The 21236-nt window shown below is 62.6% G+C and overlaps 2 protein-coding genes across 4 annotated transcripts in view; both read left to right on the top strand.

Moving 5' to 3' along the window:
- The first annotated feature begins 731 nt into the window (after window positions 1-731).
- LOC137455952 (leucine-rich repeat-containing protein 37A-like) lies at window positions 732-9583 on the top strand. Its single transcript, XM_068167138.1, has 7 exons — window positions 732-1569; window positions 2473-2822; window positions 4037-4132; window positions 6594-6658; window positions 7972-8029; window positions 8112-8257; window positions 9259-9583. The coding sequence occupies exons 1-7, from the start codon at window positions 1392-1394 to the stop codon at window positions 9428-9430; spliced, it is 1065 nt and encodes a 354-aa protein (XP_068023239.1). The 5' UTR covers window positions 732-1391; the 3' UTR covers window positions 9431-9583.
- A 2386-nt stretch (window positions 9584-11969) lies between these two features.
- PLEKHM1 (pleckstrin homology and RUN domain containing M1) overlaps window positions 11970-21236 on the top strand; it is a 44810-nt gene continuing 35543 nt past the window's right edge. Inside the window, exons 1-2 of one of the 3 annotated variants that reach the window (XM_068167189.1) lie at window positions 11970-12027; window positions 13077-13515. The gene's annotated coding sequence lies outside the window, so the exon portion shown is untranslated. Of the gene's footprint in view, window positions 12028-13076; window positions 13516-16788; window positions 17139-20226; window positions 20433-21236 lie in introns of those variants that run through there. The other 2 variants (XM_068167190.1, XM_068167191.1) reach the window with 2 other exon arrangements.

Here is a 21236-nt window from a genome sequence, read left to right as displayed (position 1 = left end):
GGGATAGCTGGTGAGGGACAGACTCTTTGGGTGTTCTGCTTTCCAGGCTCACTCCAAGTGTAAGTGGAGAAAATGGAAGAAATTCTTTAGAGTGAGGGTGGGGAGGCACTGGAGCAGGTTGCTCAGGGACTTTGGACAAGGGTTGGGAGTGCCAGGAGGAGGAACAATGGCTTTGAGCTGGGAGAGGGGAGACTGAGACTGGAGAGGAGGAAGAAGTTCTTGAGAGTGAGGCTGGAGAGACTCTAGCACAGGCTGCCCAGGGAGGCTGTGGCTGCTCCTTCCCTGGAGGTGTTCAAGGCCAGGCTGGATAAGGCCCTGAGCAAGCTGTGCTGGTGGGAGGTGTCCCTGCCCATGGCAGGGGCTTGGCACTGGCTGAGCTTTGAGCTCCCTCCCAAGCCAAAGCATTCTGTGGCTCTGTGGTGATTGTAGCAGCTCAGCGCTGGCTCGCCTCGAGCGGTGCCAAACTCTCCGCCAGCAACCCCATTCCCCCAGGATGTTTTCACACCAAACAGAGCCTGTGGAGCCACCAGGAGAAAGAAAGCAAGCTCTGTCTGTTCTGCCCTGAGGAGATAATCTGACTGATTGCACAAATCCCCTGCTGTCTGTGGCACATCCACCACCCCCTTCACACCCTCCCTTGTCTTAAACGTCCAGCACCTGCCGCTCAGGGTGAACCTCTGACCCTGTCCCTTGGCACTGATCTGCTCTCTTGGTGTTTTACAGCTCCCACGGGTCCCCTGGCAGAGGCACAAGGAGAGCTCATGGAAGCAGTACAATCCAGCAGTCTTAACAGCAGCAGCATGCTGAAGCTCCAGCCCCAGGAGCCTCCTCTCCGAGACCCTGGCACCGTAACGCTCAGGGTGGTGCTGAGCCTGACCAGCAGTGGTGCTGACAGCAGGAACCCAGATGCCCACAGTTCCAGATCAAACTCTCATTCCCCTCAGCACCTCTCCAGGCAGGAAGGCAAAAACCATCAAGGAGCTGCTGGTGGTGCTGCACAGCATTCAGCACCTGGCTGGAGCAGTGGAGCTGGGGTGGGGAAGGTCTCTTCTCTAGCGCGGGCGCTGGTGGCAGAGCTTAAGAAGAAGCTGCAGGAGGCTAAAGCAACCTGAGTGTGGCACACACCCTCCCAACTCTCTCTGTGCAGAAGGATGAGGTGCAGGAGACCCCAGCAGTGGAAGGAGAGACAAACATGGGCTTGGGTTTGAACCCCTGGGTGGCAGCTGGCAGGTCCAACCCCACTCTTGGCTCCTCCAGGCAGCACCGAATCCCCAGACCTCCTCCAGAGCCTTCCCTTCCACACCCCCCCAGCACAAGCCCCACGCTTGCCTGAGCCTTTCAAGAGCCAAACTGATTGGGATGCTGTGGGACAGACCAAGAAGGCTCCTGGGATGGAGGCTGTGGAGGGTGTGGGAGATGCAGAGGGAGCAGAGTCTCCAAGGCAGGACCACGTTTGGACTCCCAGAGGGCACAAGCGGAGGCACAGCCGAGCTCTGCCTGACCCCCAGCAGCCTTTCTACGGGACACCTGGCAAGGTGCAGCCAGAGGAAGAGCCCCCAGCAAGAGAAGGTAAAGCAGAGCAGAGACCAAACCCTAACTTCCCTGTTAACAGCAGCCCCCCAGCTGCCACCAGCGTGCTGGAGGTCGCAGCTGAAGAGGAGGAATCCTCTGTGGGGGGGGCAGGCTACAAGGACAGGCTGAGAGGGCTGGGGGTGTTCAGCCTGGAGAAGAGAAGGCTCCAGGGAGACCTGAGAGCAGCCTGCTAGTACCTGAAGGGGGCTACAGGAAGGAGGGGGGGGGACTGTCTGCAAAGGCCTGCAGTGACAGGACAAGAGGCAATGGCTTCAAAGTAGACTAGACTAGACTAGACTAGAATGGAATAGAATAGACCAGGGTGGAAGAGACCTTCAAGATCATTGTGTCCAACCTATCATCCAACACCACCTAATCACCTAACCCATGGCACCAAGCACCCTGCCAAGTCTCCTCCTAAACACCTCCAGGGATGGGGACTCCACCACCTCCCCAGGCAGCCCATCCCAATGGGCAATCACTCTCTCTGTATAGAACTTCCTCCTAACCTCCAGCCTAAACCTCCCCTGGCACAGCTTGAGCCTGTGTCTTCTTGTTCTGGTGCTGCTTGCCTGGCAGAAGAGCCCAACCCCCACCTGGCTCCAACCTCCCTGCAGGGAGTTGTAGAGAGCAAGAAGGTAGAGTAGAGAAGAGCAGAATTAGATTGGATATCAGGAAGAAGTTCTTCACTATGAGGGTGGTGGAACACTGGAAGAGGTTGCCCAGGGGGATGGTTGAGGCCCCTTCCCTGCAGATATTCAAGGTGAGGCTGGGCAGGGCTCTGGACAGCCTGATCTGGTTGGGGATGTCCCTGCTGCCTGCAGGGAGCTCGGCCTGGATGAGCTTTGGAGGTCCCTTCCAGCCTGGGCCACTCTATGGTTCTGTGCTTCTATTTCCCAGGCATGCCCCACACTGCAGGAGCACACTGGAAGCAGGAAGAGGAGGGATCCAGTGTCCCCAACAAGCCAGGGGGCTCCCACAGCCCAGGCAGGGAGGCTGCTGGAGGAGACCTCCTGGAAGCGGCGGGGCGCGAGGAGCTGCGCTCGCCGGTGCCGGAGCGAGCCCTGCGCGGCGCCCTGCGCGGTGCCCGCTGCAGCCTGCCCCAGCTCCGGCCAGCCTGTGCCCAGCTGCTGCTCCAGACAGGGCTGCTCATCAAGCTGCTCAGCCAGAGGCAGGCCAAGCAGGCAGCCTCGGTGCCGGCGGGGCAGTGTGGTCTGCAAGGCAATGTTTCCGTAGGCCTGGCCAGGGAGGTGAGTCCCAGAGGGCTGGAAGCTGGCCAAGGTGGTGCCCAGCCGCAAGCAGGGCAGGTTGGGTGAGCCAGGGAATTCCAGGCCTGGCAGCCTGACCTCAGTGCCAGGCAAGATTATGGAACAGTCATCATGAATGCAATCACACAGCACTGACAGCATGGCCAAGGGCTCAGGCCCAGCCACCATGGGTTTAGGAAGGGCAGGTCCTGCCTGACCAACCTGAGCTCCTTCCATGCCCAGGTGGCTGCCTGGTGGCTGTGGGGCAGGCTGTGGATGTGGTCTGCCTGGACCTCAGCAAGGCTTTTGACACCATCCCCCACAGCCAACTCCTGGCCAAGCTGTCAGCCCCTGGCTGGGACAGCAGCTCTCTGAGCTGGGTTAGGAACTGGCTGGAGGCTGAGCCCAGAGAGTGGTGGTGAATGGTGCCACAGCCAGCTGGCAGCCAGGCACCAGTGGTGTGCCCCAGGGATCAGAGCTGGGCCCTGTGCTCTTTAACATCTTCATTGATGATCTGGATGAGGGCATTGAGTCCATCAGCAGTAAATGTGCAGAGGACACCAAGCTGGGGGCAGGAGTTGATCTGCTGGAGGGTAGAGAGGCTCTGCAGAGGGACCTGGACAGGCTGGGCAGATGGGCAGAGGCCAAGGGCAGGAGATTGAACACATCCAAGTGCCAGGTTCTGCACATTGGCCACAGCAACCCCAGGCAGTGCTACAGGCTGGGGGCAGAGTGGCTGAGAGCAGCCACGCAGAGAGGGACCTGGGAGTGCTGATTGACTGCTGCCTGAACAGGAGCCAGCAGTGTGCCCAGGGGGACAAGAAGGCCAAGGGCATCCTGGCCTGCAGCAGGAAGAGTGTGGCCAGCAGGAGCAGGGAAGTCCTTGTGCCCTGTGCTCAGCACTGCTGAGGCCACACCTGGAGTCCTGTGTCCAGTTCTGGGCTCCTCAGGTTAGGAAAGAGGTTGAGCTGCTGGAAGGTGTCCAGAGAAGGGCAAGAAAGCTGGGGAGGGGTCTGGAGCACAGCCCTGGGAGGGAGCTGGGGTTGCTTAGCCTGGAGAGGAGGAGGCTCAGGGGAGACCTTTATTCTATTCTATTCAAGGAGCACACAGCTGGGGGGGGGGGGGGGGGGAGAGATGCTGGGAGCTGCTGTCCTGCTGGGCAACAGGGGATGGAAAGAGCAACCCTCCCTCCCCTCCTGACTTTCCTTTTCTCCCAGGAGAAAGCAAAGAACACCTTCAGGGACAGTCTCCTGTTGGGTCTGGCAGTGTTTGTGGTCGTCATGATTAACCTCCTGGTGATCTGTCTGGTCGAGGTGAGCTGATGGGCAGAGAGCTGGCAGTCAGGCCTGGCAGCTGGAGTGCAGCAGGGTGAGGAGGGGCAGCCCTGCACAGCTTAAGAGAGCCAGAGAGTCCTTTCAGATCACTGAGTCCAACCCTGAACCCAGCACTGCCAGGGCACCACCAACCCCTGGCCCTCAGCACCACATCTCCAGGGCTTTGAAACCCTTCCAGGGATGGGGACTCCACCACTGCCCTGGGCAGCCTGGGCCAGGCCTTGGCAAACCTGAAGGGGAAGAAATTGTTCCTCATGGCCAACCTAAACCTCACCTGAAAGAACTTGTGGCTGTTTCCTCTTGGCTTGTTGCTTGTTCCTTGGAAGAAGAGCCCAGTCCCCACCTCCTCCAGCCTCCTCTCAGGGAGCTGCAGAGAGCAATGAGGTCTTCCCTCAGCCTCCTTCTCTCCAGACTGAACTCCCCCAGCTCCCTCAGCTGCTCCTCCCCAGCCCTGCTCTCCAGACCCTTCCCCAGTTTGGTTGCCCTTCTCTGGACCTGCTTCAGCCTCTCAATGTCCTTCTTGGAGTAAGGAGCCCAAAAGTGAACCCAGTGCCCAGCACAAGGGGGTGAACCCTGCCCTGGTCCTGCTGACAACACTATTTCCAGGTGCCAAGGTGCCACTGCAGATGCCCATAGGTAGCACAGGAGATGTTTTCCAACCCTGGAGCTTAGCCAACAACCCCCAGCCCTGCAGAGTCACCACCCAGCTCTTCTCCTGCCCCTGTGCTGCTCTTCTGCCACACAGCCACCCCCCTGTGACCTTCCCACTTGCCACATTCAAGCCCTTCTGCACGGTTCCACAACTCCACATAGGTCAGGGCACTGCCAGGGGAGAGGACCCAGGGTGCCCCCAGGGTTTCAGCCTCCTTCAGGGGCCCTTCTGCTCAGGAAAATGAGCTTCTCTTTCTCTGAAAGCCTGCCTTGATGTTTCAGAGCAGGGTTGGACGGGAGAGGAGCACCCTGAAAGGCTCTGTGCAGATGAGAGACAGCCACAAGCACTGCTGTGCTGATGAGGAGAGTCTGGCAGCTCAGAGCATTGCAGAGGCAGGGAAGGCCTTTGACACCGTCCCCCACAGCAAACTCCTGGCCAAGCTGTCAGCCCCTGGCTGGGACAGCAGCTCTCTGAGCTGGGTTAGGAACTGGCTGGAGGCTGAGCCCAGAGAGTGGTGGTGAATGGTGCCACAGCCAGCTGGCAGCCAGGCACCAGTGGTGTCCCCCAGGGATCAGTGCTGGGCCCTGTGCTCTTTAACATCTTCATTGATGATCTGGATGAGGGCATGGAGTCCATCAGCAGTAAATGTGCAGTTGACACCAAGCTGGGGGCAGGAGTTGATCTGCTGGAGGGTTGGAGAGGCTCTGCAGAGGGACCTGGACAGGCTGGGCAGATGGGCAGAGGCCAAGGGCAGGAGATTGAACACATCCAAGTGCCAGGTGCTGCACATTGGCCACAACAACCCCAGGCAGTGCTACAGGCTGGGGGCAGAGTGGCTGAGAGCAGCCAGGCAGAGAGGGACCTGGGGGTGCTGGTTGATGGTAGGCTGAACAGGAGCCAGCAGTGTGCCCAGGGGGCCAAGAAGGCCAAGGGCATCCTGGCCTGCAGCAGGAAGAGTGTGGCCAGCAGGAGCAGGGAAGTCCTTGTGCCCTGTGCTCAGCACTGCTGAGGCCACACCTGGAGTCCTGTGTCCAGTTCTGGGCTCCTCAGGTCAGGAAAGAGGTTGAGCTGCTGGAAGGTGTCCAGAGAAGGGCAAGAAAGCTGGGGAGGGGTCTGGAGCACAGCCCTGGGAGGAGAGGCTGAGGGAGCTGGGGTTGCTTAGCCTGCAGAAGAGGAGGCTCAGGGGAGACCTTCTTGCTCTCTGCAACTCCCTGCAGGGAGGTTGGAGCCAGGTGGGGGTTGGTCTCTTCTGCCAGGCAAGCAGCAGCAGAACAAGAGGACACAGTCTCAAGCTGTGCCAGGGGAGGTTTAGGCTGGAGGTTAGGAGGAAGTTCTACACAGAGAGAGAGAGATTGCCCACTGGGATGTGCTGCCTGGGGAGATGGTGGAGTCACCATCACTGGAGGTGTTCAGGAGGAGACTTGACAGGGTGCTTGGTGCCATGGGTTAGTTGATTAGGTGGTGTTGGATGATAGCTTGGACTTGATGTTCTTGAAGGTCTCTTCCACCCTGGTTTATCCTATTCTATTCTGTTCTAAAAGAGAGGGGCTGGGATGGGAGGATGGCTGCTGGCAGGGGCTGATGTGCTGGGTTGGAGGAAGAACCCTTCTGGCCTCATTTTACAGAGGATGGTAAGAAAATGCTGATGTGATTAGGCTCACTCTTTCTCCCTCTCCCTCTCCCTCTCCCTCTCCCTCTCCCTCTCCCTCTCCCTCTCCCTCTCCCTCTCTCTCTCCCTCTCCCTCTCCCTCTCCCTCTCCCTCTCCCTCTCTCTCTGTCCATCTCCAGGTTCACTCCCGAAAACGTGCAGCTGCTTCCCACCCCCAGAGCAGCAGGAAATCAGTCCAGAGAGGGTAAGGACACCTGTGCCATGCCTCTGCTGTGCCCTCAACAGCCCCCAGACCCTGAGCAGCTCCCAGTCATGGAATGGTTTGGGTTGGAAGGGGCCTGAAAGGGATAGGGCAGGGACCTGAAAGGGATGGGGAAGGGACCTTAAAGATCATCCAGTTCCAACCTCCCACCCTGGGCAGGGACACCTCCCCCAGCCCAGGCTGCTCAAGGCCTCATCCAGCCTGACCTTGAATACCTCCAGAGAGGGGACAGCCACAGCCTCCCTGGGCAACCTGTGCCAGCCTCTGCCCACCCTCACTCTCAACAATTCCTTCCTTATCTCCAGTCTCAGTCTCTCCTCTCCCAGCTCAAAGCCATTTTTCCTCATCCTGGCACTCACAGCCCTTGTCCCGAGTCCCTCCCCAGCTCTCCTGGAGCCCTTCAGGTCCTGGAAGGCTGCTCTGAGGTCTGCCTGGAGCCTTCTCTTCTCCAGGCTGAACAGCCCCAGCTCTCTCAGCCTGTCCCCATGAAGGTTCTGCAGCCTTCTGGTCATCTTCATGTCCTCCTCTGGACCCTCTCCAGCAGGCCCCAGAGCTGGAGGCAGTGCTGCAGGTGGGCTCTGAGCAGAGCAGAGCAGAGGGGCAGCATCCCCTCCTTTGTCCTGCTGGGCACAGATCTCCAAGCCCACCCCCCAGCCCGGTGGACACTGCCTACTGAGGACTCCCTCCCCAGCCTGGGTTTCAAACACACAGCTTCTGTAGGAGCCCCAGACTGGGGGTCCCAAAGCAGGAGTGATCCCCAGGGCTGGGAGCTCCCAGCCAGCCTCTCTCCACACCAGACAGGGTGGATGTGGTGGCCCTGGCCTCCTGCATGGTCCCATGGCCATGATGCCCAGCTCTGAGCAAACCTGCCCCTCTGCTCTGGTTCCCAGCAGAGCTCTTCCCTGGGGCTATCTCCCTGGAGAGGCTGTTGAAGAGCTCTGTCCTGTCCCCTCCGGGTGCCTTTCACACCCCTGCTATGCCAGGACTCATTCCCAGCCACATCAGCCAGCACCATCCCTTCCCTCTGGGGCTCCTCTTCTTCCTCAGGTGGAGTCTTCAGCCCCAGCAGGGTGGTCACAGCCACTTCAGCCCTCCCTGGCTGAGCCTGCTGCTTAGGGACTGGGGAAGGTGAATCCTGGGGTGACAAAACCCAAAAGCCTTTCCCCCCCTGGCTTGAACTTGCTCAGCCCAGGCACTCAGTCCCACTGGAGCCACTTCCCAGCAGGGAATGGCACTGGTGACCACCTCCCCCAGCTGCCTCCACTCAGATCCTGCTTCTCCTTGCTTTATCCCAGGTGCTTCCGACGGCTCCTGCCACGGGGATGGAGCAAGAGCAAGGATGGCGATGGAGAGGTGAGGGCAGGGAGCTCTTGCCAGGCCTCCCCTCTGCCTGCCCCACCAGCTCCAAATCCTGCCCTTTCCTGGCACTTCCCAGGACTCCCCGGTGTGGAACCCCACCCAAACCCAACCACAGTGGCTCCAGGACCTCTTCGAGCCCCTGGACCCCCAGCAGGAGAGAGCCATGGCCCAGCTCTGCATGGACAGCTCTGATGAGGAGATCTTCAGCAGGCCCCAGGCACAGTGAGTGGAGGGGAGGGGCCCCGGGGGGCTGCCCGGCCCTGCTGCTCCCCTGGCCCTGCCAAGGCTCTGCTGCTCCCCTGGCCCTGCCGAGGCTCTGCTGCTCCCCTGGCCCTGCCGAGGCTCTGCTGCTCCCCTGGCCCTGCCGAGGCTCTGCTGCTCCCCTGGCCCTGCCGAGGCTCTGCTGCTCGCCCGGCCCTGCCGTGGCTCTGCTGCCTCCACTGCCTCAGCTGCCACTGCCTCAGCTGGCACTGCCTCAGGTGCCATTGCCTCAGCTGCCACTGCCTCAGCTGGCACTGCCTCAGGTGCCATTGCCTCAGCTGCCACTGCCTCAGCTGGCACTGTCTCAGGTGCCACTGTCTCGGCTGCCACTGCCTCAGCTGGCACTGCCTCAGGTGCCATTGCCTCAGCTGCCACTGCCTCAGCTGCCACTGCCTCAGGTGCCATTGCCTCAGCTGCCACTGCCTCAGCTGGCACTGTCTCAGGTGCCACTGTCTCGGCTGCCACTGCCTCAGCTGGCACTGCCTCAGGTGCCATTGCCTCAGCTGCCACTGCCTCAGCTGGCACTGTCTCAGGTGCCACTGTCTCGGCTGCCACTGCCTCAGCTGGCACTGCCTCAGGTGCCATTGCCTCAGCTGCCACTGCCTCAGCTGGCACTGTCTCAGGTGCCACTGCCTCGGCTACCACTGCCTCAGGTGGCACCACCTTGGGTGCCACTGCCTCAGCTGCCACTGCCTCCACTGCTACTGTCTTGGGTGCCTTTTCCTTGGGTGCTATTCCCTATTTCCCCTCTGTTATTTCCTGGGTGCCATTTCCTGGGTTCTATTTCCCGGGTTCTATTTCCCCTCTGTTACTCCCTGGGTGCCATTTCCTGGGTGCCATTTCCCCTCTGTTACTCCCTGGGTGCCATTTCCTGGGTGCCATTTCCCCTCTGTTACTTCCTGGGTGCCATTTCCTGGGTGCCATTTCCCCTCTGTAACCCCCTGGGTGCCATTCCCTTGCAGATTTCTCTGCTGGAAGAGCCGTGGGGGTCAGGAAGTTCCCCCACCCGGAGTGCCAGGAGCTCTGCCCCACGTCCCCAGCACACCCCAGCAGCTGGCACCGGGGTCTGGCTGCCCGGAGGAGGGCGCTGGGGGCAGCCCCGTGCTGGGGGGCCCCCAGAGCTCATCCCAGTGAGGTGCAAATGGGTGGACTGTGAGGGCTGTGGGGCACTGAGAGGGCAGTGGCAGCAGCAGGCCTGGCTGGGAGCTGCATGCAGGGTGCAAGAGCTGCAGCTGTGCACTGTCCTGCACGTGTGGGACATGGGGCTGCAGGGAGAGGACATCCCTGGGGGGGACACAGGCTTGGGGGGTGCCCAGGGCCCGAGGGGGCTGCAGCGCTTCCCAGGGCAGATCACATTGGTGTAGTGGTGGGGAAGGGGTCTCAGCACTGCCATTAAACTGGGGAGGTTGGCACCCAGCGTGTCCTGTCGCTGTGGGGAGGTGTGCGTGAGTGTGCTGGGCTGTACATACGTGTGCTGGGCTGTGCATGTATGTGCTGGGCTGTACATGTGTGTGCTATGTTGTACATGTGTGTGCTGAGCTGTGCATGTGTGTGCTGGACTGTACACACGTGTGCTATGTTGTATATGTGAGTGCTGGGCTATACATACATGTGCTGAGCTGTACACGTGTGTGCTGGGCTGTACATACGTGTGCTGGGCTGTACATACGTGTGCTGGGCTGTACCTAACGTGTGCTGGGATGTACACACGTGTGCTGGGCTGTACACATGTGCTGGGCTGTACATATGTGTGCTGGGCTGTACCTACGTGTGCTGGGATGTACACACGTGTGCTGGGCTGTACACATGTGCTGGGATGTACATATGTGTGCTGGGCTGTACATATGTGTGCTGGGCTGTACACGTGTGCTGGGATGTACACGTGTGCTGAGCTGTACATGTATGTGCTGGGCTGTACATACGTGTGCTGGGATGTACATATGTGTGCTGGGCTGTACCTACGTGTGCTGGGATGTACACGTGTGCTGAGCTGTACATGTATGTGCTGGGCTGTACATACGTGTGCTGGGATGTACATACGTGTGCTGGGCTGTACCTACGTGTGCTGGGCTGTACACGTGTGCTGAGCTGTACATGTATGTGCTGGGCTGTACATATGTGTGCTGGGATGTACACGTGTGCTGGGCTGTACACGTGTGTGCTGAGCTGTACATGTGTGTGCTGAGCTGTGCATGTGTGTGCTGGGATGTACATGCATGTGCTGGGATGTACATGTGTGTGCTGAGCTGTGCATGTGTGTGCTGGGCTGTACACACGTGTGCTATGTTTATATGTGAGTGCTGGGCTGTACATACGTGTGCTATGTTGTACATGTGTGTGCTGGGCTGTACATACGTGTGCTATGTTGTACATGTGTGTGCTGGGCTGTACATACGTGTGCTGGGCTGTGCATGTATGTGCTGGGCTGTACATACATGTGCTATGTTGTACATGTGTGTGCTGAGCTGTGCATGTGTGTGCTGGGCTGTACACACGTGTGCTGGGCTGTGCATGTGTGTGCTGGGCTGTACATATGTGTGCGATGTTGTACATGTGTGTGCTGGGCTGTACATACGTGTGCGATGTTGTACATGTGTGTGCTGGGCTGTACACACGTGTGCTGGGCTGTGCATGTGTGTGCTGGGCTGTACATACGTGTGCTATGTTGTACATGTGTGTGCTGGGCTGTACATGTGTGTGCTGGGCTGTACATACGTGTGCTGGGCTGTGCATGTATGTGCTGGGCTGTACATACATGTGCTATGTTGTACATGTGTGTGCTGAGCTGTGCATGTGTGTGCTGGGCTGTACACACGTGTGCTGGGCTGTGCATGTGTGTGCTGGGCTGTACATACGTGTGCGATGTTGTACATGTGTGTGCTGGGCTGTACATTTATGTATGTGCACATAGGCGTGTGTGTCTACATGCACAGGTGGGTACATGTGTCTGCATGTATGTGTGTGAACATGTATGTGCGTGCTGGGCCATGCATGTGTGCACACATGTCCATACTTGTCTGCCTGCATGTATGTGTGCAGGGGTCTGCGTGCGTGTGTACACGTATGTGCATGGGGGGGGGTGTGCACGTGTGTGTGCCCATGCGTGCCCATGCGTGCCTGCGGGCAGCCCTGTGCCCGTGTGTGCATAAGGACAGCTGGGGGAGGTGTTCCTGCGCCCACCTCTGTGCCCTCGTGCCCATGTGCCTGCCTGTCCGTCTGTCCGTGTGCCCCCATCTCTGTCCGTCCGTGTGCCTGCACGTCTGCCTGTCCGTCTGTCCGTGTGCCCCCATCTCTGCCCGTCCGTGTGCCTGCACGTCTGCCTGTCCGTCTGTCCGTGTGCCCCCATCTCTGTCCGTCCGTGTGCCTGCACGTCTGCCTGTCCGTCTGTCCGTGTGCCTGCATCTCTGTCCGTCCGTGTGCCTGCACGTCTGCCTGTCCGTCTGTCCGTGTGCCCCCATCTCTGTCCGTCCGTGTGCCTGCACGTCTGCCTCTCCGTCCGCCCGCATCTCTGTCCGCCCGTCTGCCCCCGTGTCTGTCTGTCCGCGGGTCCGTGTGTCCCTGCGTGCTGCGCGCCCCCGCGCCCCGCATTCGCTTGCCCGGCGGTGGGCGTGCCCAGGCTCCCCTCGCTCCGCCCCTTTACGTGCTGACGTCAGCCGGGGCGGGGCGTGCGCCCCTCCCTGCCGGGCCGGCACTTCCGGGTTCCTCCCCCCTCCGGCGGAGGCGCGGAGCCGGTGAGCGGCGGGGGAGGGGGTGAGAGGGGGGGCAGGGGGAGGGAGGGGTGCGGGGAGTGACAGGGGGACGGGCGGTGCAGGGGGAGGCTGGTTCATGGGATGCAGGATAATGGCGTGCAGGTGGGGGCTGCAGGGTGCTTTGCGTCCGGGGGTGCAGACAGGGGGTACAGGGTGATGGGGTCTAGGGGTGCAGGGTAGTGGGGTGCAGATAGGGCGTGCAGGATGGCTGAGGTGTGGAGGTGCACTGTACTGTGGTGCAGACAGGGGGTGCAGGGTGGTGCAAGCAAAGGGCTGTGTGCTGTGCACCCCATGCCCAGGCCCCTCTGCCTGCAGCACCCTGGCAGGCAGAAGGGGCAGGGACCCATCCATTCCCACCCACACACCTGGCTGCCCCCCACAGCCCTGAGCCTGAGCCTGGCACCGTGGCCCACCCATGCCAGGCCCCCACCTGTGGGCAGTCAGTGGCCTTGGCCTTGTGCTAAGCCTCCCCGTGAGTGGCACCATGGCATGGGGCACCTGTGCCACCCCTCACACATGGGTCACATTCCAGGGGATCCCTGGGGAAGTCACTGGTGCTCCATCTGCTCCATCCAGCAGTGACACTCCACAGTGAGAGTGAGGAGACCCTGGCACAGGTTGCCCAGGGAGGCTGTGGATGCCCCATCCCTGGAGGTGTCCCAGACCAGGCTGGATGAGGCCTTGAGCAAGCTGGGCTGGTGGGAGGTGTCCCTGCCCATGGCAGGGAGTTGGAACTGGCTGATCTTGAAGGTCCCTTCCCACCCAAACCATTCCATGATTCTGTGGCAGCCAAACCTCTTGGCCAGGTTCATCCCTGTAGACCTCACAGCAGCTGCAGAGGCCGGGCCTGGGCAGGGATCCCAGCTTGAGTGGGAGCCTGACAGCTTTCCGTGATGTGTGGGGTGTTCCCTTCCCCATAAATGCCATTTTCTCACTTGAAACCAGGGGCTGCCAGCAGGCTCTGGGTGGTTCTTGTGTCCAGCAGGAAATGGAGAGGTTAAAGAGCTGCTCTCTTGCTGCCTCCCTTCCAGCAAGTCCCAGCTGCCCCCGTCAAGGAAGGCGAGCTGCCCGCCCCGGCTGGTGCCCACCACATCCAGCAGGAAGCTCCAGCGCTGGCAATCTGAAGTGGCACCAGGACTGGGAATGCAAACACAGCCAGGTCCTGCCTCGGGGTGCTGAGGCTTTCACAACCTGCCTCACCCTGGCACCTCGGCCGTGCCCGCTGCAGCGCCGGGCAGAACCAACCCCAGCCTCCCCCGCGGCTCCGGCGCGCTGCAGCCCGGGACAGGAGTAGGCAGCAGGCTGGAAGGACTTCCCAGCTTGGAGTGGTTGGCAAACACGGCTGTGCCAGCGAGGGCCGCGCTGGGAGCTCAGCGCCTGCTCAGCCCTCCCCGCCGTGCCCTGCTCCCTGCTGCCAGGGCAGAAGTCGGAGGGGCTCACCGCCAGCAGCTCTTCTCCGGCCCCCAGCAGGTTTGTCAGCTGCCAGCAGGATGCCTCCAGGGCGAGGAGGGTGGTGTGGGGGGTCCCCATCCCTTGTGGAATGCCTGTGTGGTGTAGAGGGAGCTGTGGTGCTGGCTGGCACCGGGCTGGGCGCTAGGATGGAACTGCAGTTGGACCATGAGGGTCCTGCTGCTGGCTGGGGTTGGGCTCTGAACCTTGCCCAAACCCTTGCTGAACCATGTCTGAGGGGGGTTCACCTCTAAGGAGCTACCCCCCTGCCCATGCCAGCTGCTTCTCTTGGAGTTGTGGTGCCGGCTGGCACCGGGCTGGGCACTAGGAAGGAGCTGCAGTGGGACCATGAGGGTCCTGCTGCTGGCTGGGGTTGGGCTCTGGCCTTGCCCAAACCCTTGCTGAACCCTGCCTGAGGGGGGTTGACCTCCAACAAGTCACCCCCCTGCCTGTGCCAGCTGCTTCTCTCCTTCCCCAGCTGCCTCTCTCCTTCCCCAGCTGCCTCCACATGGGGTCAGGCTGGTTGAGGCAGGGTTGGGTGTGCTGGGAGCAGGCCAGGAGCTGTGTGGAATCACGGAATGCCAGCGTGGTAGGGGCTGGAAGGGACCTCTGGAGATCGTCCAAGGCCAGGGCAGGTCACAGAGGGACACATACAGGGAAGGAAGCTCCACAGCCTCTCTGGGCAGTGTCCTGCAGTGTGTAGGAGGAGAGGGTTGTCCCCTCAGACCCAGGGTCTCCTGCAGGGCCTGCTGGCCCCAGGGCAGGGGGGTGGCAGCGCAGGGCAGAGGGTGGCAGCGCAGGGCAGGGGGTGACAGCGCAGGGTAGAGGGTGACAGCGCGGGGCAGGGGGGTGGCAGCGCAGGGCAGGGGGTGACAGCGCGGGGCAGAGGGTGACAGCGCGGGGCAGGGGGGTGACAGCGCAGGGCAGGGGGTGACAGCGCGGGGCAGAGGTGACAGCGCAGGGCAGGGGGTGACAGCGCGGGGCAGGGGGGTGACAGCGCAGGGCAGGGGGGTGGCAGCGCGGGGCAGGGGGGTGACAGCGCAGGGCAGGGGGGTGACAGCGCGGGGCAGAGGTGACAGCGCGGGGCAGAGGTGACAGCGCGGGGCAGAGGGTGGCAGCGCGGGGCAGGGGGTGACAGCGCGGGGCAGAGGGTGGCAGCGCGGGGCAGAGGGTGACAGCGCGGGGCAGGGATGACAGCACGGGGCAGGGGGGTGGCAGCGCGGGGCAGAGGGTGGCAGCGCGGGGCAGAGGTGACAGCACGGGGCAGGGGGGTGACAGCGCAGGGCAGGGGGTGACAGCACAGGGCAGAGGTGACAGCGCGGGGCAGGGGTGACAGCGCGGGGCAGGGGGGTGACAGCGCAGGGCAGAGGGTGACAGCGCGGGGCAGGGGGGTGACAGCGCGGGGCAGGGGGGTGACAGCGCAGGGCAGAGGGTGACAGCGCGGGGCAGGGGGGTGACAGCGCAGGGCAGAGGGTGACAGCGCAGGGCAGGGGGTGACAGCGCGGGGCAGGGGGGTGACAGCGCAGGGCAGAGGGTGACAGCGCGGGGCAGGGGGGTGACAGCGCAGGGCAGGGGGTGACAGCGCGGGGCAGGGGGGTGACAGCGCAGGGCAGAGGGTGACAGCGCGGGGCAGGGGGGTGACAGCACAGGGCAGAGGTGACAGCGCGGGGCAGGGGTGACAGCGCGGGGCAGGGGGGTGGCAGCGCGGGGCAGAGGGTGACAGCGCGGGGCAGGGGGGTGGCAGCGCGGGGCAGGGGGGTGGCAGCGCAGGGCAGAGGGTGACAGCGCAGGGCAGAGGGTGACAGCGCGGGGCAGGGGGTGACAGCACGGGGCAGGGGGGTGGCAGCGCGGGGCAGAGGGTGACAGCGCGGGGCAGGGGGGTGACAGCGCGGGGCAGGGGGGTGGCAGCGCGGGGCAGAGGGTGACAGCGCGGGGCAGAGGGTGACAGCGCGGGGCAGGGGGTGACAGCACGGGGCAGGGGGTGGCAGCGCGGGGCAGAGGGTGGCAGCGCGGGGCAGAGGGTGACAGCGCGGGGCAGAGGGTGACAGCGCAGGGCAGAGGGTGACAGCGCGGGGCAGGGGGGTGACAGCACGGGGCAGGGGGTGGCAGCGCGGGGCAGAGGGTGACAGCGCGGGGCAGGGGGTGACAGCACGGGGCAGGGGGGGTGGCAGCGCGGGGCAGGGGGGTGACAGCACAGGGCAGAGGTGACAGCGCGGGGCAGGGGGGTGGCAGCGCGGGGCAGAGGTGACAGCGCGGGGCAGGGGGTGACAGCGCAGGGCAGAGGGTGGCAGCGCAGGGCAGAGGGTGACAGCGCGGGGCAGGGGGTGACAGCACGGGGCAGGGGGGTGGCAGCGCGGGGCAGAGGGTGGCAGCGCGGGGCAGAGGGTGACAGCGCGGGGCAGGGGGGTGACAGCACGGGGCAGGGGGTGGCAGCGCGGGGCAGAGGGTGACAGCGCGGGGCAGAGGGTGACAGCGCGGGGCAGAGGGTGACAGCGCGGGGCAGGGGGTGGCAGCGCGGGGCAGGGGGGTGGCAGCGCGGGGCAGAGGGTGGCAGCGCGGGGCAGAGGGTGGCAGCGCGGGGCAGGGGGTGACAGCGCGGGGCAGGGGGGTGGCAGCGCGGGGCAGAGGGTGACAGCGCGGGGCAGAGGGTGACAGCGCAGGGCAGAGGGTGACAGCGCGGGGCAGGGGGTGACAGCGCGGGGCAGGGGGTGGCAGCGCGGGGCAGAGGGTGGCAGCGCGGGGCAGAGGGTGGCAGCGCGGGGCAGGGGGGCAGAGGGTGACAGCGCGGGGCAGGGTGTGGCAGCGCGGGGCAGGGTGTGGCAGCGCGGGGCAGGGGGGTGACAGCGCAGGGCAGAGGGTGACAGCGCGGGGCAGGGGGTGACAGCGCGGGGCAGAGGGTGACAGCACAGGGCAGGGGGGCAGAGGGTGACAGCGCGGGGCAGGGTGTGGCAGCGCGGGGCAGGGGGGTGACAGCGCAGGGCAGAGGGTGACAGCGCGGGGCAGAGGGTGGCAGCGCAGGGCAGAGGGTGACAGCGCAGGGCAGAGGGTGACAGCGCAGGGCAGAGGGTGACAGCGCGGGGCAGAGGGTGGCAGCGCGGGGCAGGGGGGTGGCAGCGCGGGGCAGAGGGTGACAGCACAGGGCAGGGGGTGACAGCGCGGGGCAGAGGTGGCAGCGCGGGGCAGAGGGTGACAGCGCAGGGCAGGGGGTGACAGCGCGGGGCAGAGGTGGCAGCGCGGGGCAGAGGGTGACAGCGCAGGGCAGGGGGTGACAGCGCGGGGCAGAGGTGGCAGCGCGGGGCAGAGGGTGACAGCACAGGCCAGAGGTGACAGCACAGGGCAGAGGTGACAGCGCGGGGCAGGGGGTGACAGCGCGGGGCAGAGGGTGACAGCGCAGCACTCGTGCTCGGAAGCTGAGTGGCTCTGCGGCCGGGCCCTGACTCACGCCGGCGGCGGGGCCGGGGCTGTTGTTTTCCGTCGGCGGAGCACAAGCTGTGACCTGCTGGTTATTTATAACCTGCTGTGGGGAGAGCAGGGAGCCCAGCGCCGGCACCGGGGCCTCTGCCTCTCTCCTGGCTCCAGGCTGGACTCCCAACGAAGCCTTCCTGAGGAGCTCGGTGGGCAGAGGGCTCCGCGGCGCTGCCCGGGTAGGTCTGGCCGGGGCTGGCTGCCCGCCCAGCTGTGGCTCACTTGTTGTGTTTTCTTCCTCTCGCTCCAGCTGGTTGGGCTCTGCCTCGGGGTGGGGACGGCTGGGAAGGGCTTTGGGGGGGGTTTGTCTGCTGCAGAGGTGCTCCTCTCTGTGCTGGAGCTCACCTGGGCTCCGGTGAGCCAGGGGTGGGTGCTGGCGGCTCAGAAGGCAAAACAAATCCTGGGCTGCCTCCAAGGCAGCCTGGCCAGCAGATGGAGGGAGGGGATTCTGCTGCTCTGCTCTGCTCTGCTCTGCCCTGCTCTGCCCTGCTCTGCCCTGCTCTCCTCTGATCTGCTCTCCTCTGCTCTGCTCTGCTCTGCTCTGCCCTGCTCTGCTCTGCTCTCCTCTGCTCTGCTCTGCTCTGCCCTGCCCTGCTCTGCTCTGCCCTGCCCTGCTCTGCTCTGCCCTGCTCTGCTCTGCTCTCCTCTGATCTGCTCTCCTCTGCTCTGCTCTGCCCTGCTCTGCTCTGCTCTGCCCTGCTCTGCTCTGCCCTGCTCTGCTCTGCCCTGCTCTGTCCTGCTCTGCCCTGCTCTGCTCTGCTCTGCTCTGCTCTCCTCTGATCTGCTCTCCTCTGCTCTGCTCTGCTCTGCTCTGCCCTGCTCTGCTCTGCTCTCCTCTGCTCTGCTCTGCTCTGCCCTGCCCTGCTCTGCTCTGCCCTGCTCTGCTCTGCTCTCCTCTGATCTGCTCTCCTCTGCTCTGCTCTGCCCTGCTCTGCTCTGCTCTGCCCTGCTCTGCTCTGCCCTGCTCTGCTCTGCTCTGCTCTGCCCTGCTCTGCCCTGCTCTGCTCTGCTCTGCTCTCCTCTGATCTGCTCTCCTCTGCTCTGCTCTGCCCTGCTCTGCTCTGCTCTGCCCTGCTCTGCTCTGCCCTGCTCTGCTCTGCCCTGCTCTGCTCTGCTCTGCTCTGCCCTGCTCTGCTCTGCTCTGCCCTGCTCTGCTCTGCTCTGCTCTGCTCTCCTCTGATCTGCTCTCCTCTGCTCTGCTCTGCCCTGCTCTGCTCTGCCCTGCTCTGCTCTGCTCTGCTCTGCTCTGGGGAGACCTCACCTGCACTGCTGTGTCCAGCTGTGGAGTCCTCCACACACAGGAAGGACTTGGACCTGTTGGAGAGGCTCCAAGAGGAGGCCACCACGATAATCAGAGGGCTGGAGAACCTCTCCTGTCAGGAAAGGCTGAAGGAGTTGGGGCTGCTCAGCCTGCAGAAGAGAAGGCTCCAGGGAGATCTTAGAGCTGCATTTCGACAGCTGAAGGGGAGCTGCAGGCAGGCTGGGGAGGGGCTGTTCAGAAGGGGCTGTGGGGACAGGACAAGAGGCAATGGTTTGAAACTGGGGCAGGGGAGGTTTAGGTTGGACATCAGGAGGAAGCTCTGCGCAGGGAGGCTGGGGAGACACTGGCACAGGTCACCCAGAGATGTGGTTGAGGCCCTGTCCCTGCAGACATTCAAGATCAGAGTGGATGTGGCTGTGAGCAACCTGCTGTAGGTGGAGCTGTCCCTGCTGACCGCAGGGGGGTCGGAGAAGATGGCCTTGGAGGGTCCCTTCCAGCCTAATGCATTCTATGAGCCTTTCAGGATCCCAGGGAAGATCTGTGGCTCCCCAGGGTCTGCCTGGAAGCCCCCTGGAGCCCTTTGGTTCCTTCCCAAGCCGGGCAGCCAGGCACCAGCTCCCATTTCCACCTCTCAGCCAGGACTTGTGTCAGGTGAAGTCTGCCTGGGAGCTGGTTCCTTGCACTCATTAGTCAGGCAGATGATGTCCCAACAGAAGCAAGGCCATGGGGAATCACAGCACTGGAACAAACTGGTTGGACTGGTCGTGCTGGGAGAGGCCTGTGGTGAAGGCAGTAGTAGTTTGTCCTCCTCTGCATCTCAGCTCTTGCTCCAGGAGAGGTGGTGCTGGCAGAGGAGCTTCTTGGGGGCAGCAGCACCTCAGTAATATGTGGATGAGGTCATTACAAGAACATCTCTGTCACCCTCTGACCATCTGGGGACACCAGGGTGGCCAGTGCTGGGCACAGTGAGGGCAGTGCTGGAGCTGATACCCCACTGACACTGCCCCTCTGGGCATGAGAAGTGCCAGCTGTGCCCTCAGCATCTCCCACCCTCAGCTCTTGCACCTTGGATTTGTCCTGGCAGGGTCCCTGTTCCCCACTTGTTCACAGGGTGGTGGGGAAAGGGGCAGAGGCTGCCCAGCCCTGAGGAGGGCAGCGGTGGGGGTGGCTCTCTGAGGTCCCCACCACCTGCTGCTGTGTCCTGGGTGTCCCTTTGCTCCCCACAAGCCCCTCCAGCAGCACCTCGAGCCCCTGGACATTGCTGTGGTCACTGTGCTCCCCCTGTGGATGTTGCAACCCAAGGGGAGGAAACACTATGACAAGTCATGGTGAGAGCAGTTTCATTTTCTCTGAGGTTGTCTGACCTCTGGACATGCTGAGGAACCATCCAGGAGCTCCCAGGGAGCTTTTGACCTGCTGCTCCCAGCAGGACTGGCTGCTGCAGTAGGTACATGGGATGCTGTGGGTCTGGGACCCTCAGCATCCAGGCTGCTGTGGGCCTGGGACCCTCAGGATCCAGGCTGCTGGAGGTCTGGGACCCTCAGGATCCAGGCTGCTGTAGGTCTGGGACTCTCAGGATCCAGGCTGCTGTAGGTCTGGGACTCTCAGGATCCAGGCTGCTGTGGGCCTGGGTCCCTCAGGATCCAGGCTGCTGTAGGTCTGGGACCCTCAGGATCCAGGCTGCTGGAGGTCTGGGACCCCCAGGATCCAGGCTGCTGGAGGTCTGGGACCCTCAGGATCCAGGCTGCTGGAGGTCTGGGACCCTCAGGATCCAGGCTGCTGGAGGTCTGGGACTCTCAGGATCCAGGCTGCTGTGGGCCTGGGTCCCTCAGGATCCAGGCTGCTGGAGGCCTGGGACCCTCAGGATTCAGGCTGGTCCAGATTCAAGTTGTTGTGGTTCTGGGATGCTCCAACTTCAAGCCACTCTGAATCTGGGATACTCCAGGATTAGGCTGTTGTGGGTCTGGATGCTCTGGATTCAAGCTGCTGTGGGTCTGGATGCTCTGGATTCAAGATGCTGTGGGTCTGGATGCTCTGGATTCAAGATGCTGTGGGTCAGGGATGCTCTGGATTCAAGATGCTGTGGGTCTGGATGCTCTGGATTCAAGATGCTGTGGGTCAGGGATGCTCTGGATTCAAGATGCTGTGGGTCTGGATGCTCTGGATTCAAGATGCTGTGGGTCTGAAGTGCTCTGGATTTCAGCTGCTCCAGGTCTGGGATGCTCTGGATTCAGGCTGCTCTGGATTTGAGCAGCTCTGGGTCTGGAATGCTTCAGATTCAGGCTGCTCCCAGGCTGGGATGGTCCAGACTTGGGCTGCTCTGGGTTTAGCCTGCTCCCCATTTGGGCTGCTCTGTGTTTAACCTGCTCCAGACTTGGGCTGCTCTGTGTTTAGCCTGCTCCAGACTTGGGCTGCTCTGTGTTTAGCCTGCTCCAGACTTGGGCTGCTCTGTGTTTAGCCTGCTCCCCATTTGGGCTGCTCTGTGTTTAACCTGCTCCAGACTTGGGCTGCTCTGTGTTTAGCCTGCTCCAGTCTTGGGCTGCTGTGTGTTTAGCCTGCTCCAGACTTGGGCTGCTGTGTGTTTAGCCTGCTCCAGATTTGGGCTGCTCTGTGTTTAGCCTGCTCCCCATTTGGGCTGCTCTGTGTTTAACCTGCTCCAGACTTGGGCTGCTGTGTGTTTAGCCTGCTCCAGACTTGGGCTGCTCTGTGTTTAGCCTGCTCCAGTCTTGGGCTGCTGTGTGTTTAGCCTGCTCCAGACTTGGGCTGCTCTGTGTTTAGCCTGCTCCAGTCTTGGGCTGCTGTGTGTTTAGCCTGCTCCAGACTTGGGCTGCTCTGTGTTTAGCCTGCTCCAGACTTAGGCTGCTCTGTGTTTAGCCTGCTCCAGTCTTGGGCTGCTGTGTGTTTAGCCTGCTCCAGACTTGGGCTGCTCTGCGTTTAGCCTGCTCCAGACTTAGGCTGCTCTGGATTTGGACCTCCAGTGCCTCTGGGAGTGGCCATGGCTGTGCAGGAGCCCTTC

The sequence above is a fragment of the Melanerpes formicivorus genome, unplaced genomic scaffold, assembly GCF_026170545.1.
Source record: "Melanerpes formicivorus ecotype bairdi unplaced genomic scaffold, bMelFor1.0.p_v2 SCAF_113, whole genome shotgun sequence".
NCBI lineage: Eukaryota > Metazoa > Chordata > Aves > Piciformes > Picidae > Melanerpes > Melanerpes formicivorus.
The sequence above is the reverse complement of the archived record's forward strand: the minus strand, read 5'-3'. Positions and strand labels throughout refer to the sequence as shown.